At 37.4% G+C, this 16,397-nt stretch overlaps 1 protein-coding gene across 1 annotated transcript in view; it reads left to right on the top strand.

The window, feature by feature from the left end:
- The first annotated feature begins 712 nt into the window (after nt 1–712).
- Nucleotides 713–16,397, top strand: part of HNMT (histamine N-methyltransferase) — a 35,623-nt gene continuing 19,938 nt past the window's right edge. Inside the window, exons 1-2 of the mRNA XM_007453724.1 lie at nt 713–1,047; nt 7,950–8,002. Coding sequence (XP_007453786.1) covers nt 911–1,047; nt 7,950–8,002 — 190 coding nt within the window. The 5' untranslated portion in view covers nt 713–910. The remainder of the gene's footprint in view (nt 1,048–7,949; nt 8,003–16,397) is intronic.

Genomic DNA, 16,397 nt, shown 5'->3' with positions numbered 1-16,397 from the left:
ACCCATGTCCCCTGCATCGGCAGGCGGACTCCCAACCATTGCGCCACCAGGGAAGCCCCGCTTTGGCTCTTTTGATGGGTGACACCACTGGGCCTCCAAAGGCTCATCCAATCCTACATTTTAGGATCCCACGTTCAGAAGCACTTAGGGAAGGCTTCCTATGGATTGAAGGATTCCAGTGTCCTGCATTCTTCCCTGAGACTTCTTTCTCTGCCCCCTCCTCCTCTCCCCCATCTTCACCTCCCAACTAGGCTTCTCAGACCTTTCAGTTAATAGCTCTATTCCTGAATCACAACAAATCAATCAGCATATGAAGAAATGCAGCAGAGTTTAAAGTTCAATTGTTTAGGGATGTGAAGGCATGAAACTCTCCTAACAGAAAGCCTGGAGGCAGATGACAATCTTTTTTCAAAGATTCAGCAGCTGTAGATTTCTGGAAGTGGTTTGTAACCTTGCAGCTGGCCTGTTTATTCCTGCCTTTGTTGCCTTTGGCCCTGAAAGCAGCCACTTTCCCACTGGGAACTTACTGGCTGGCCCCTGCTGCCAAAACAGGAAGTGATTTGAATGTCGTCTGTTTTTAGGACTTTCTGAACTTCAAGAGTTTTAAAACAAGTTTCAGCAGTGGATTTACTGCTTTGCTTTACTACTCATTTCTTCTAAAACGCCCGTGCGGGGGTTAAAGTCTCAGGAGCAAAGTCCTGTACAAATAGTCACTGAGTAACTAGCTTTGCAAACCCAGCCTCTTCAGCACATTAAATTCAAAGCAGGGCTTTTTTGTGGGTTTTGTTTTTTGTTTTTTTTGGATAGAAACTGGTGCAGGTGAAGAGAGAAAGAAGGAACAGGGAAGAGAAGGAAGGGAAGAGGGAAGTTAGACCTCCCTTCCCTCCTTGTCTTTCTCAGAAAACCAAACATGGCATCTTCCATGAAGAGCTTGTTTTCTGACCACAGCAGATATGTTGAATCTTTCAGGAGGTTTCTCAACAATTCCACGGAGCATCAGTGCATGCAGCAATTCATGGACGAGAAGCTGCCGGGCATAATAGCAAGGTAACAAAAAAAAAAAAAAAAAAAAAGGCCGTTTTTGTCCCAGGGACAAGCCTCGGTCTCATTCTGTGCAGTGACAGATGCGTCAAGGACATTCCGGGAGGCTGGGCGCGGGGATAAGAATGAGGTACTGACAGCCGCCCGGCTCGACCCTCCGGTGCCCCTTCTCCTGCCGCGTTTCAGTTAGACGCTCGCTTGAAACGTTCAAAGGCTCTGATTTGTGCTGGATTTCCAGCTGCTGGGAGAGAAGCGTTAACCATCTGAAGGCACAAATCCACGTTCCTTTGGGAAAAGATAAGATCCCAATCTTTGAGCTCAGATTTTTCAGCCCTCCTCCAAATTTTACCTTCCAAAAAAAAAAAAAAAAAAAAAAAAACCCCAACGAAGTCTAGTATTTTTGCATTAGAATCAAATAATTACCAAATACTATTTACCCCTGAGGATTGAGTGGGTGCCTCTCAATTCTCTTAATACTCATTTAAATTCATTCTCCTTATCCATTTTTATAGTTACCACTCTCCAAAAAATAATAATAATAATAATAATTGTCTTTTACTTTCAACTTAATATTAGCAATGTGGCCCTAAAAAAAGCATTTTCCCATTATCAGTGAAACTCAATAGTGTCTACCCTTCTCGCAGACTCTTTTTTTTTTTTTTTTGGTGATTAATGCGTTCAATTTGTGCCAGAGCTGATAAGCATTATGAGAGTAACGTTTCACATGGCAATGATAATCAAATCACCTATCTGGGGGTGGATTGCAGAAACTTACTCTGTGCTTCAGGAAATAATGATGGAAAACTGGGGAAAATGGCTGGGGATCCAATTTGCAACTGGAAAGGAAAGTTTCCTATCAGCAAAGGAAACTGATATTTTTATCTTTTGCTGGATTTTTCTATTCTTTCACCAGGACAGTTAACTCCACCTGACCAGAGAAGGCATTGTTGGATGTATATGGAATTTTATTTCCCTTTCTATCTTCTATTTTTCATGGTTCAGTTTTTAAATGTTTTTTTTAATTGAGTATCATATATTAATAAGTAATAAGTAATAGGATAACAATGCAAAAATCAAAGCAGACAGCAAATACAATTTCTTATCTAGGAACTAATTATAGTTTACTTCTTTGAGTCTTTTTGTTTATTTCTAAAATTAAAGGTAATGAGTTAATTTCTGAGTTCTTTTGCAATACTAAGCATCTGTGTTCATGTCTGTGGCTTATGCAGATCCTTGGTTTACTTCAGCCATCCGTTTGGTTTGAAGACATACTATGGATGCTTAGAGTAACGACAACAAAAATAGTGGTTCCTTGCCTTACCCACTTCCATTCCTGTTTTGGGCTCTCCGGAGACAACCACTTTCAACACTCTGAAAACATTTAGTTGTTGCTTATGGAATTTTCTTTCCTAATTCCAAATAACATGTTATTCTCTTTCTTAATTTTGATGTATTAAATTAGCTAAATAAACATGCACATCCCTCTCCCCATCATGTCAATACAACATATATATATATAGTGGGTATATATAATATATAAATGTATGTATATATATATGAATATATACATATATATGTCTAAATTTTTTTTGTTTTGTTTTTTTGTGTTTTTTTTTGCGGTACGCGGGCCTCTCACTGTTGTGGCCTCTCCCGTTGCGGAGCGGACGCGCAGGCTCAGCTGCCATGGCTCACGGGCCTATCCGCTCCACGGCATGTGGGATCTTCCCGGACCGGGGCACGAACCCGTGTCCCCTGCATCGGCAGGCGGACTCTCAACCACTGCGCCACCAGGGAAGCCCTATATGTCTAAATTTTGGTTAATTTGTTTATATCATATCATTTTGCCTGTGTAAATATTTTTCATAATTGAACAATGCATTTATACTATCATTACTACTATCATTATATTTCCTTTCATGTACAGCCTTTTGTTTTTCCTAGAGTTAACTATTGTCTTGATTTTAGTTTATTTACTTAGCTTCCTATGTACCTATCACTATTTATACCCCAAGCAGAAGTATTAATCTCCTCTCAATATATTCCAACAGATCAAGTAACCTGCTGATTTTTCCTCATGGGAACATCTTTTCTGGAGTTCTCTGTTCTTTTTTTCCAGTCTGGGTTGATTTGCTTTTGGCCTGCTATACAAGTATTGATGAGGAATTTATTTCACCTTCTAGAAACTCCCTTCTCTCTCCAGTACTGAATTCCCAGCTTCTGGATCTGATGCTGTTTTTTTCTTGGTTTCTTTAGTCTTTTTTTTTTTTTCTTCCCTGCTAATCCTTTAAGAGCTTTCTAAGAAAGAGTGCATGGGAGGTAAATTTTTTGAGCCTTTGTGTGTTTAAAAATGCTTTCACTCCTCGCTCATCATTGTTAGATAGTTAGATAGTTTGGGTATACAACTCTACAATGAAAATGATTTTATATCAGAAATTTAAAGATACTTTTCCATGGTCTTGTAGTTACTGTTGAGAAATCTAATGCCATTCAAATTCTTCATCTTTGGTTTGTGACCTTTTTGTTGTTTTTTGTTTTTTAGGATCTTCTCTTATATCTAATATTCTGAAATTTTAAGATAATGAGTTATGGTGTGGGTTTTTCTCACCCATTTTTGTGAGTAGTCCCTGGGCCATTTCAATTAAGATTCAGATCCTTCAGTTTAGGGAAGCTTTGGTATTATTTAATCATTCCTGCCCTGTTTTTTTTTTTTTCTTTCTTTCTTTCTTTCTTTCTGGAACTTCTATTCATCAAACAGAAGACTTTCTCAGTTGATTCTCTAATTTTCTTATATTTCCAGTTTTCACAATTTTATCTTTCAGCCCTCTATTGTTTGCTATTGTATTTTTAATTTCCAAGAATGTTCCTTTTTTATAGCATCCTGTTCATCTTTCATAGATACAATACCGACTTTTATCTATTATAAAATTTTCCTCTGCTCTGTGCATGTTTCTTCTGAATTCTCCTTTTCTGTTTCTTTTAGTCTCTCTCATGTTAGGGGAGCTCCCCAACTACCGATGAGTCTTGGTTGTCCATGCAATCAAATATTGAGGCAGTAAAAATTAGTTCAGGTCCTCTTTGTGTATGTACAGGAACAGTCTGTTGAGCAGTTGGCTCACTGTAGTAATTCGATGTAGATTTTGTACTTGATGGGAGATTCTCAGATGCCAATATAGATAAGTTTATTTAGTGAAATGGATTATTTTTTCACGGAGGAATTATTCAATCCCCTATCTGGAGGTGGTAAACAGGATGAGGATGGTTATAGCATACAGCTGTAAATAGTAAAGTTTGTTGTTGTCACATATAATGCATTTAGATCCTTGCCCGGAAAATAGCAAGTTTTCAATAATTCTTAGTTATCATCATAATATATGAAATAGGATGATAATAGTATCTAACTCATAGAGGAGTTGTAAGAATTCAAAGAGTTAATTCACTACAGATGACCAACAGGCACATAAAAAGATGCCCAACATTGCTAATTCTTAGAGAAATGCAAATCAAAACTACAATGAGGTACCACCTCACACTGGTCAGAATGACCATCATTAAAAAGTCTACAAATAACAAATGATGGAGAAGGTGTGGAGAAAAGGGAACCCTCCTACGCTGTTGGTGGGAATGTGAGTTGGTGCAGCCTCTATGGAAAACAGTATGGAGGTTCCTCAGAACACTAAAAATAGAACTACCATATGACCCAGCAATCCCACTCCTGGGCATATATTTAGGCAAAACTATAATTCAAAAATATACACCCCTGTGCACCCCTATGTTCATAGCAACACTATTCACAATAGCCAAGACATGGAAACAACCTAAATGTCCATCAATAAATGAATGGATAAAGAAGATGTGGTACATATACACAATGGAATACTACTCAGCCATGCCATTTGTGGGACTTCCCTGGTGGCGCAGTGGTTAAGAATCTGCCTGCCAATGCAGGGGACGTGGGTTTGATCCCTGGTCCAGAAGATCCCACAAGCCACGGAGCAACTACACCTGTGCGCCACAACTACTGAGCCTGTGCTCTAGAGCCTGCAAGCCACAACTGCTGAAGCCTGCACACTCTAGGGCCCACGTGCTGCAACTACTGAGCCCACGTGCTGCAGTTACTGAAGCCTGTACTCCTAGAGCCCTGCTCAGCAGCAAGAGAGGCCACTGCAGTGAGAAGCTGTGCACTGCAACAAAGAGTAATTAGAGAAAACCTGCATGCAGCAATGGAGACCCAATGCAGCCAAAAAAAAAAAAAAAAAAAGAAATAACGCCATTTGCAGCAACATGGATGCAACTAGAGATTATCACACTAAGTGAAATAAATCAGAAAGAGAAAGACAAATGCCATATGATATCACTTATATGTGGAATCTACAATGTGACACAAATGAACCTACCTAGGAAACAGAAACAGAATCACGGACACAGAGAACAGACTGGTGGTTGCCAAGGAGGAGGGGGTTGGGGGAGGGATGGAGTGGGAGGTTGGGGTGAGCAGATGTGAGCTTTTTTTTTTTTTGTATAAATTTACTTATTTATCTATTTATTTATTTTTGGCTGCTGTGGGTCTTCGTTGCTGCGTGCCGGCTTTCTCTGGTTGAGGCGAGCAGGGGCTACTCTTCATTGCGGTGCACAGGCTTCTCATTGCAGTGGCCTCTCCCGCTGTGGAGCACAGGCTCTAGGCACGCAGCCTCAGCAGTTGTGGCATGTGGGCTCAGTAGTTGTGGCTCGTGGGCTCTAGAGCGCAGGCTCAGTAGTTGTGGCACACGGGACCAGCCACTCTGCGGCATGTGGGATCCTCCCGGACCAGGGATCGAACCTGTGTCCTCTGCATCGGCAGGCAGACCCCCAACCAATGTGCCACCAGGGAAGTCCCAGATGTGAGCTTGTATATACAGAGTGAATAAACAACAAGGTCCTACTATATAGCACAGAGAACCATATTCAATATCCTATGATAAACCATAATGGAAAAGAATATAAAAAATAATGTATATATATATATATGTATAATTGAGTCACTTTGCTGTATAGCAGTAATTAACACAACACTGTAAATCAACTATATTTCAATAAAAAATTTTTTTAAACAAAGAGTTAAGTCATATAAATCACTTAGCTGTGCCTGGAATAATAATAATAAGTTGAGTGCTTGTCATGTGCAGACACATTTCTAAAAGATTCACATCAGTTACATCATTTAATCCTCACAACTCCTCCATAAGGCAGATACTATAATTATAACCCTATAAGTTCTGTGGTATTATTATCCTATTTCTTAGAATCAATAATAAAGGCACAGAGAAGTTAAATAACTTGCTCAAGGTTACATATTAGTAAGCTAGGATTTCAACCTAGGTGCTCTGCTTCATAACCTCACTATGCTAGCTAATGATAGAAGCATTTTTAAGAATTAACCAAGGGCACAGACAGGGACTCATGATTATGAATTGGAAGATAATTAGCACTGAGGAAGGCAACTCATTCATAGGTGTCCTTGACGCTGTGTTTCCCAGTGTCCTTAAGAACTCTGCTTCAATCTGTCTTCTTCCTATTACTCTGGGCAGGCTCTTCACTTTAGCCAAAAACTAGGCTTGTTTACCATCCCGAAGCACAAACAAACAAGCACCGTTCTTTCAGTTCATGTTTCCTCTCTAGCAGTCTCCCTTTTTCGTTCTCACTCTTTCATCCTTTTTCAAAAATCTCTAGATCTTCTTCTTTATTGAGTTCACTTTTAATCCCACTGCCATCTGACTCCTGCCCTTAACCACCTTTTAAAGCTGCTATTATCAAAGATATTCATATTGCCAAATTCAATGGAGAGTTGTCCTCTTTTTATGTTTTAGTAGTACAGTTTGCCATGTACAATGGCCTTTTCCTTCTCTAATTCTCTTATCATCTCTCTGAGCTTTACTGCTTTCCTCTCTGTCTTCTTTGTGTGTTCCCCCATTATCCCATGACTTTTTAAAAGTTGGTATCTTGTCATAATCCCACTGCTCTTCTCTTTGCAATACACTTGGGTGGTAGAATCTATTCTCCTAGTTTCGACCATTACTATATGATAATTCTCCAGAATACATCATCAGTCCTGAGCTCTCTCCTACCCAGCTTCAATCTTGCATATCCAAATGTCTGTTGAATTCAGATCAAAAAAAAAAACAAAAACAAAAAACACAAAACACTGAAAAAACATAAACTTGCCATAAAATCATATTGTCCAGCTTCCTTTTCGATACCACCCTTCACCCAGTCATCCAAATTCACAACGTGACAGTCATCGTGCACCTCGTCCTTTTTTTTTTTTTTTTTTTTACATAAGTTTAAAGAAAGTCCTACTGTTGCATCCCAGTCCATCAATTCTACTCTATTTCTGTACAGAGCCATAATACTGGGCTTTATTGTCTCACATTTCAACTTGAGAGCAAAGTGGTCTCTTCATTTTTATGTATCAGTGCTTAGGATAGGCACATAATAAATGTTTAATAAACATTTGTTTACTGAAAGGAAGTTAGCAAGAAGAAGGAAAGAAGGCAAATATAGAGATAGTATGAATCACCTTAGCCTTTCTCCCATCTACAATGAATGGCTTATTACATTACCAGACTCAAAGGCCCACTTTTTCTGTTTTTGTTCTCCAAACAATCTTCAAACAAATGCTATTTCCTATGTCTGAGATGTTTATAGTGCTGTTTCTAAAAGTCTCCCAGTTCAAGGTTGGTAATAAGTGGAACCTTTACTTCTAAAGATTTCTGAAGACAGCAATATAGCCACTGAAATGATCGAGGCCTTTCTTGTTGGTCTAGTTTTTGTTCACTGTAATTTTAGTCTGTTCTCTTCAACTAGACTTGATAATCAGATTTTACAAACCACCTGGCACATTTTTCTTAAACTACATAATTTTTTTTTTTCAGGATTGGAGACACAAAATCTGAAATTAAGATTCTAAGCATTGGTGGAGGTGCAGGTATGAATAACACATTTTAAAATTTGTATTTCACTCCAAACATCATGCTGTCTGACAGCAATATTGTTCATTCTTTAGGAAAGCCATTTTCCTTTGCTTTTGGCAGAGATTAGTTTATTAAAACTAGTAAGAGACATACCACTTCAACTAAGATTAATGTCCGCATAGATTTATAGGGTTTAGGACATCGGCCTTCATTATTATCTGTGATATGGATACGTGTGGCTTTCTTATTTTTTTTATATAAATGGAAAAAATATAGGATAACTTTGATCCAAAATGATTTAACTGTTCACAGAAAAGGGAAATTTCATAAGACATTCCTTAAGCTTGTGCCACTTAAAGCAAGGTCCATAGACTGGTTAATGGTTTGCAAAGTATTACTGGTGCTTGAGAAGATAAGTGTGCACTGGAATGTAAGTCAATGCACAGCTCCTTTCATTGAGAAAGCATTGCTATGGGGAAAAATATGCTTAATGACATAGTTAATTTACACTCTTGTGACCCCACTCTTTTTGAGTTGCACTGGCCTAAACCATTCCCTTCCTCTGGCTCAGTTCTAAAGCTGCCCTCTAAGAATTCAGCACACTCCCCAACTCCCTTTCGTAAGCAGTTCATGTTCTCATTACTTAGAGCCAGTGTTTTTATCCTAGGGGAAATGGGAAGTCTGGAAAGACAGGTTAATGTGGCTGTAGTTTCTGACTCTGCCACTAATGAACTGTGCGAACTTGGCTGAAACATAAGCTTCAGTTTGCTCATCAGTAAAATGGGAACAGTGAATTGTCTCATAGGTTTGTAGTGAGATTTATACAGATTAGTTTATAAAGTGCTTCTATAAGGTGGAGGTAGGTCCTTTCTGCAAAAATAAAACAAGAAAATTCATCTCCAGACTTTGCCTCATATCAAACTCCTGAGTAGTGTTTGCTTTACTTTTAAGTTGCTAGTCATCTGGAGGTCCGAGTTAACATAATAATAATATATATATTATATAATATATATGATATATTAATACTATAATAATATAATATAGTCATATATTATTTATAATATATCCATATATAATAATATAGTCATATATAATATTTAAACATATTATTCATATGTTTATATCCTTATTATTGTTTTCATTCGAAATAACCACGGAGTGATGGTTAGTATAGGTTACAACTTGGTAACAAGTGGACACTACATTACCACTTGTCACATAGTGCCAAATGGTAATCTCTTGAGTCTTCTAAGTGTAATGTTCTAATCCTACATGAATGAGTTGAATCGTGCCCATCTTAACACAAAGATAACCAAGAGCCTTCTAATGGAATAGGATAGCTAGTTTTTGATGTCATCATTTGCTCATTTTTCATAAAATACACTGTAATATAATGTAATAAGGACTGACTCTTAAAATAATTTTACGTTATTATCACCAAGAAAACAGAAACCAACAAGGACAGGTAATGAAAGATACTGTCATGAATGATCTAATACAGTGTGTTTAATCTAAAATACTCTATTATTGCTTGTGATATTTTATGTCCTAAGGTTTATAAGAGTGATGAATTGCCCAAAGAGGGTCCTATTAATTCATGTAACCAAGACAGTCATTTCCATTGTGTTTTGCAAATGAATTTCAGGCAACCACAGGCAATGAGACTATCATTTGATAGTGTCACTTGTGCTTGGACAAGAAAAGAAGCCCTACAAGGAAAAGTAATTAAAAACAATCTCTACCGTGGCCAAGTTAATTGACCTTTTTATATAAAGTTAATTGAATTTCTAATGTAAGTTTATCAAGCAAGATGCTTATAAGCTATCTAGAGAAAGGAACATTTGCCCCACACAGTGATTCCTTACATAAAGGTGCACATAGGGGCTAATATAGAGAACTTTTCCAAACAGAGGGAGCAGTACTTGGTGCTCTTCTGACTGAGCCCTAACATTGTATTAATAACAAGCTCTGCCTTGGGGAGAATATGAGTGCCCTTTAAGCTCATTCTTCATAAGAAACTGATCAGAAACATAAGAACTGCAAGAGAAATTCAAGCTGTAAATACTTAGTCTTCACTGCTCAAGTAAGTTACATGAAATCAAAAGCAATCCACTTAAAACCCCTAGGTCTAGAGGTCCTTGGCATGGAAGAGTAGTGTTTGAGGGGAAAGGACACCTCACTCAGTTAGTCTGAGTGCTTATATACCAACTGGGAGATGCTTATCTAATAATCTGTCATTGCCTAACTGCAAGGACTGTGTGTGCAGAAGAAAAATATATTATTATATAGTGAGGAACTTCCAGTACTTGCCTTAGAGAAATGGGTTCGTGGCATGTTTCACAATCTACAGTGTGCCTGAGACTTTTGCATTATCCTGTGGCTTAGGTATCCTTCCAAATCAGTGTCTGAACTCCAGTCCCTGGCAAATGAGGCCAATGGCCCCGTCTGACACCTTGTGCTCAGCTCCCATAATGCATCTTACAGGGTTCTACTCTGGTCTTAGCTTATGGGCCTCTCTGGTTTCACTTCCTAGATGTTTTCTTTTGGATGTCCACATACCTACAGATCCTGTTCTGCATATCTTTGGTGCAAATACTCTCTCTGTATTTGTAATGGTGATACCATTCTCACCATCATGATGAAAAAACACACCAAAAGCAAACAAACTAAAAACCTCCCTAAATCAAATTGCTGCATTTATATCACTTAATGTTCATATTCTTTGGGGGCCTGTTTGATTTTCTTCTCAGAAGCATGAGCAGGGGCTGTTATGTACCCTATCTGTCTTCTGTCTCTTCTATAGAGGTTGGTATTTGGGTGGAGAGGGATTTCATAATTTAAAAGAGAATGTAAGGTTTTAGAAAAAGGTGTTTGGCAATTCAGTTCAGAAGCCAAGCAGTTATTAGGGCTCTGAGCAGTTCAAAAGAAATTGATGGAAAACTTTTCCATGTCTTCTGTAAGTGATCTACTACATCAGTGAAATACAATTGATAAGCAGCATTGTTATTCATAGATTATATATTTAATGTTAGGAGAATGTTTGAAATAAATATTATGTGTATCCACAAAAGAAAGAGAGGAAATCAGGAGAAAAACAAATCATGTACAGAAATATAGACCATATAGTTTTTACAAAGGCCAAATAGAGAAGTGTAACGCTGTATGTGTATGTGCATAAGTTTGTATGCTTTCATGAAACAAAGTGAGCAACGGGAATGCTTTATTCAAAGTCTCAGAGTATTCATATCATGCTTATTTCAACAATTTTTTTTTTTGGCTGCGTGGCTTGCGGGATCTTAGTTCCCTGACCAGGGATCGTACCCGTGCCCTTGGCAGTAAAAGCACTGGACCGCCGGGGAATTCCCAATTGTTTTTAGTTATTGAGAGCAACTGCATTGTATTCTAAGTCTCATAGAACATGCTTTTTTGGTCCATCTTCAACACTGATGCTTCCTAAAATTGAACCACCCAATGGAGCTTCTTCATTATTCAACTTTTAATGAGTGTTGTCTGTATGTTTGATGGTGCATGAAGAAAAAGAAACCCATCCTCTTTTTGGTAAGGGAGAATGCTGTTAATTTACAGTGTGCACATTTATACATGGAAAAAAGTTCCAGAAGGCAGTAATGGGCAATGTTTTCTCCTTGCTCTGGGCTTTGCTTCAAGGAGAATCACTTTATCTGCTGTGTTGTTCAGTTCTTATGTTCAAATGCCAGAAAATTTTATAAGGTTTAGACAGGACTCAAATAATCTCATTTTATCCAGCTCTCTACTCTTATTTTTATTAACCTATTATGTACCAACTCAGGTGTCATAACTTATATAATGGTGTATAATAGATAAATTTTTAATCCACTGAAGCAATTCACATATGAAACACAGGTGGTATAAACTGTTTTATAACATGTTTTGGAAAATAATTATGCCGACATATGTTGAGTTAGGTTGTTTTCTTATTCTGTAACATATAGACACCAACATTACTACAGAGATTAAAAAATAGAAGAGAATTTAGAGACCATCAATACCCTCATTCTACAAACAAAAAGCCTGAGAACCATCAAGGCAGAATAAAACCCAGGTCTCTTGATTGTAGTCTAGTCCAACAAGCTGTACTAAACAGATATAAAAGTTAACTATCGACTTGGCAAAAGAGAGATTCAGTATTTAGTAATGACCAGCTATTTGAAAATCTAATTTTATCAGATTATTAATCTTGTTTCCTTTCATAAATGGCATGTTAAGGTGACCCTGAAGTTTAAGCTAGGTGGATAGAAGTAGAAAAATGTAATTAAGGCAAGAACTGGAAGAGCCAGTGTATCCAGTTTAGAAGCAGGAGCTGGTAGCAAGCAAAGGTTAATGTTTCCAATGGTCTAGAGTAAGCCAACAGTCTATATCAGCAACTAAGGAATGACTGGGGAAATACAGGGAATTGGGGGATATTTTTTGCCTAGAAAAAAAGAATTTGAATGTGCTTATTGCCACCTGCAGATATTTCCTATTGAGCAAACCACAGAATATTTGCCCCTAAAGGGCCAGTGGTTAAAAGAGAGAGATTTCTTTGTTCGGTATTAGAATTTACTAATGATCAAACCCGTTCAGAAATGAAAGCACACATCTTGGGATATAAAAAGAGCAGTCACTCTAGGAGTACTAGCTTAGCCTGGAAAAACACTTTGCACATATGCTATGGAAAGGAATCAGGCACTGATTTCTTGGGTGTTTGGGCCATTGAAGGTGCTTTCAGTCCAGAAAATCTATGATCTTATGAGTAACCTTCTAGAAAGAGGTAGGCATTTCTTCAGAGTGGTGTGGCTAACACCATGTTTGGTTATATTGAAGAAGTAGAGTTTAAATAGGACTTCTAGACATGCAGACAATTTTTGTCTGGATTCTAATTGCTTTATAACTTGACATGAGTAAGAACTGTTTTACTTATGTGCAGCATGCTAACACTTATTCCATAACCGGAAGGATATGGACTCTAGTCAATTATTAATCTGTAGGATTTAGGACTGTCTACTTCAGATAATTTGGGGCATGAGATATAAAGTATTGCTAAAGGCATTCATAATTATGTTATTTTGAAAAAAACTATTCTACATATATAAATTTACCGAAATAGTTTACCTCATTGTATTGTATTTAAAACTTTGAGTGAACATGAAAGTACTGTTAAAGACAGACACAGTACAGAATGGAGAGACGTGAACATAATGCTACAATACTGGAGCCACTGTCATTAAAACCAAAATAAACAAGATTGTTTTGGCTAATTCAATAAGGCCTGAAACAGGAAAATGGGGATAATGAGCAGAGTGAAGACAAAACTATCATTATCTGCAGATTAAATGACTGTATACTTAGAAAAGCATATAAACTCAGTTGTATAGCCTTAAAATTAATAAGAATGCACTAATGGCCTGATAAAGGTAAAATAGGAAGAAAACAATATGGTAGATCCACGTTTCTTTTTTTGTCAACATCTGAGTGTTTTTCATTTACAGTTTTGATTATTTTACAATGTACTAGAAAGTCTGTGGCATGTGGTTATGTGTAATTTTGCTGAAGGACAAGTTTGTATCTCCCCAGTTCTTGTGCCAATTTGGGACACAGTCTCTTAGTCGATGAATATGCTTCTACTTGACATACACTATTGAATACAACTTTGCGATTTAAGACACACAGTCACATAACCCTGGTGTAGGGTGTCTGCTGTCATCTTCATTTTATACATGGTGAACCTAATCATATATGCCACAAGGGGATTGGGGGGTCCTAGAGATTGGGGTCAATGCCCAAGGTCTTCTGAGGCTTTGTCTCTATTAACAATAACAAACTGATAGAAATGGTAAAAAAAAAAAAATACTGGATTGCTGAGCTACTAATATATTCAGTACAAAATATAAGAAACCTATTTGAAGAAAAGTTCAAATTTTTACTGAGAACAATTTGAGAAGATTTAAAAAGCAAATATGCAATAGTGATGAGGTTACAGTGACCTGAAAGCTTTCACGTACAAAAGGTAAGAGTTTGAAATGAAGTTTTCCTGAAAGTAGCGTGGCGTTATATATCAAGAACAGTTCTGATATTCTTCTGTCACACAAGGCCCTTGTGATGCTCATTGTTAAAATACTGACATACTTGGTAAATAGCCAATCCCTGATGTCCCAACACAGGCCCTGCTGCTGCTTCAGCCTCTCCTCATAGATTCTGTACATCCTCCACCCACCCTGTACCTCAGCCCCCCACCTCCAAGTGTTCCAACAGTTGGACTGGTCTTGCCTCTACCCAGAGGGCCTCTGAGAATGTTCTTTAATTCTTTAGCCTGCATCCTTTCTCAGCAGCTAGCGTCTGACACCTGTTTTTTTGTTTGTTTTGTTTTGTTTTATATCACCAAAGATCAGGATCTCGTTCTAATCATTCATTCTGTTTCTTGGAATTAATCTGCAAAAAAAGATTTTTGCACAAAAATTCATGGTTCATTGTCAGATGCCTCAGAATAGCAAAAGAAACTTGAAGTATAACTATACATATAAAACTATATATAAAAATGTATTTCTATGTATAAATACATATTCATATATATTTCCACATATAAATGCACATATTTATATATTTTTTAGATACTTTTATTTATATTAGATATAAAAGGTTAATAATGAAATTGATTATTCCGCATATCTGTCTTTGAGAATACGAATAGCACTTTCAAATAAATTTTGACATATTCATGGTTTAACTCTCAAGTGGGAAAGTCAAAATAATTCATATACATAATAATCATAATGGGTAAACTAAAGAAAATGATTTGCTCAAAGGGGAAAAAAACAACTTAGGAGAAAATAAACCAAAACATTAACCTTTGCTTTCTCCCGTAGTGAGATATTTATTTTATTTTTACTTTACACTTCTATGTCTTGAGTTTTCTGTAGTATTAATTTTACAGCCAGGGACAGGAAAAATAAACCTAATTTAAATTATAATTTTATAGTTGATGAGAGATAATGGTAAAGAATAGACTCACTGACTTCTGACAGTTCCTTCAGCTATTTGGCTGACGCCCAAAGCACTGTTCTGACACACGTTTTCATTGACAATTTTCCTTTGGTTATTTCTGACTCACCAGTAATAATATTGCACCCATATGAATACTTTAAGAACAATCTTGCTTGTGTTGTAGCTTAGCAGAGCTTTTCTTCAGAGTCCATCTGTTCTCCCATGGCTGCTGCGAGGACATGGTGGCCATGGTGATGAGAGTGAGGGTGATGTGGATCAAGAGGATGGTGGTTGTCAGCTCTCTGGTCCTTCAGGTCCTTGATGTTTTCTGTTGATTATTTCTCGCTTTTTTTTCTACAAGGGCAACAGGCTCTCAGACTCTACGCACGCTAGGGCTGAAAATTTTCCTCAGCAACATTTGTGTTTTAACCACTATTACTGTGGCGGACCAATGGTGTAAGGGTCAAATGAGAGATCGTGAAGGTTAAGAGCGCGTAAGAACATGGATGCACGCTGATATTGATGAAATCACACCAACTACGTGATTATCTTGGACTACCTTTGTCAGCTCAAGTAGTTTCATCTTATAAATCCTGTCTTTGGGCATAAAGAAGGTAGAAGAAAGTTGGTACTTTATTAAGGGTAATTCACTATAACTTATAAACATCATAATATGGTAGGTATAGAATTTACCTCTCTATGTATGTGATGAAGTAGCAAATATCTTTATGTTTAAAATGTATAAATTGAAAGGTAAGGCAAAATGCAGTCTTTTTTGAGTTGTTTAGAAATATATCTACATTTCAGTGTTCATCACCCTTTGGGACATTTTCTCTATGTTTGTGTTTCATAGAACATTTTGGTAGCATGGCTTTTCTTCTGAAGTTGCAAAGCAGTCAGGCAGTATTGTTCCTGGGCCAACAGCCGGAAGACACACGAAAGTAAATGGCAATGCCCTTTTGGCTCAGAATTTATATTTATAATCCCCTTCCTGAGACTCTCCAGCTATTTTAATATTCTACTCTTGTCTTTCCATACTGACAGAACTGCCTCCATACTGAGGCTCCCATGGGGCAAAAGAGAGAGAGAGAGAGAGGGGGAGAGAGAGAGAGAGAGAGAGAGAGAGAGAGAGAGAGAGAGAGAGTGAGAGAGAGAGTGAGAGAGAGAGAGAGAAAGAAAAGAGAAGGGATCTCGTCAAGAATCTTTTATCTTTTACACTGCAGCTCAGAATCAGATTGTTCTTGTTCTGGTTGCAAACCCATAGCTGAAATTATTTTTCATCACTAAGCAGAGAGTTATCTGGGCAATTTTTCTCCCTAGAAACAATTTTTTTGTGCCTGATACTCTAGTAGAGGGAAAAAGGAAGATTGTAATCTTAATGCAACTGTAATAGAATAAAATTTTTCCTGC

The sequence above is a fragment of the Lipotes vexillifer genome, unplaced genomic scaffold (genome assembly GCF_000442215.2).
Source record: "Lipotes vexillifer unplaced genomic scaffold, Lipotes_vexillifer_v1.1 scaffold606, whole genome shotgun sequence".
Classification (NCBI taxonomy): Eukaryota; Metazoa; Chordata; class Mammalia; order Artiodactyla; family Lipotidae; genus Lipotes; species Lipotes vexillifer.
The sequence above is the reverse complement of the archived record's forward strand: the minus strand, read 5'-3'. Positions and strand labels throughout refer to the sequence as shown.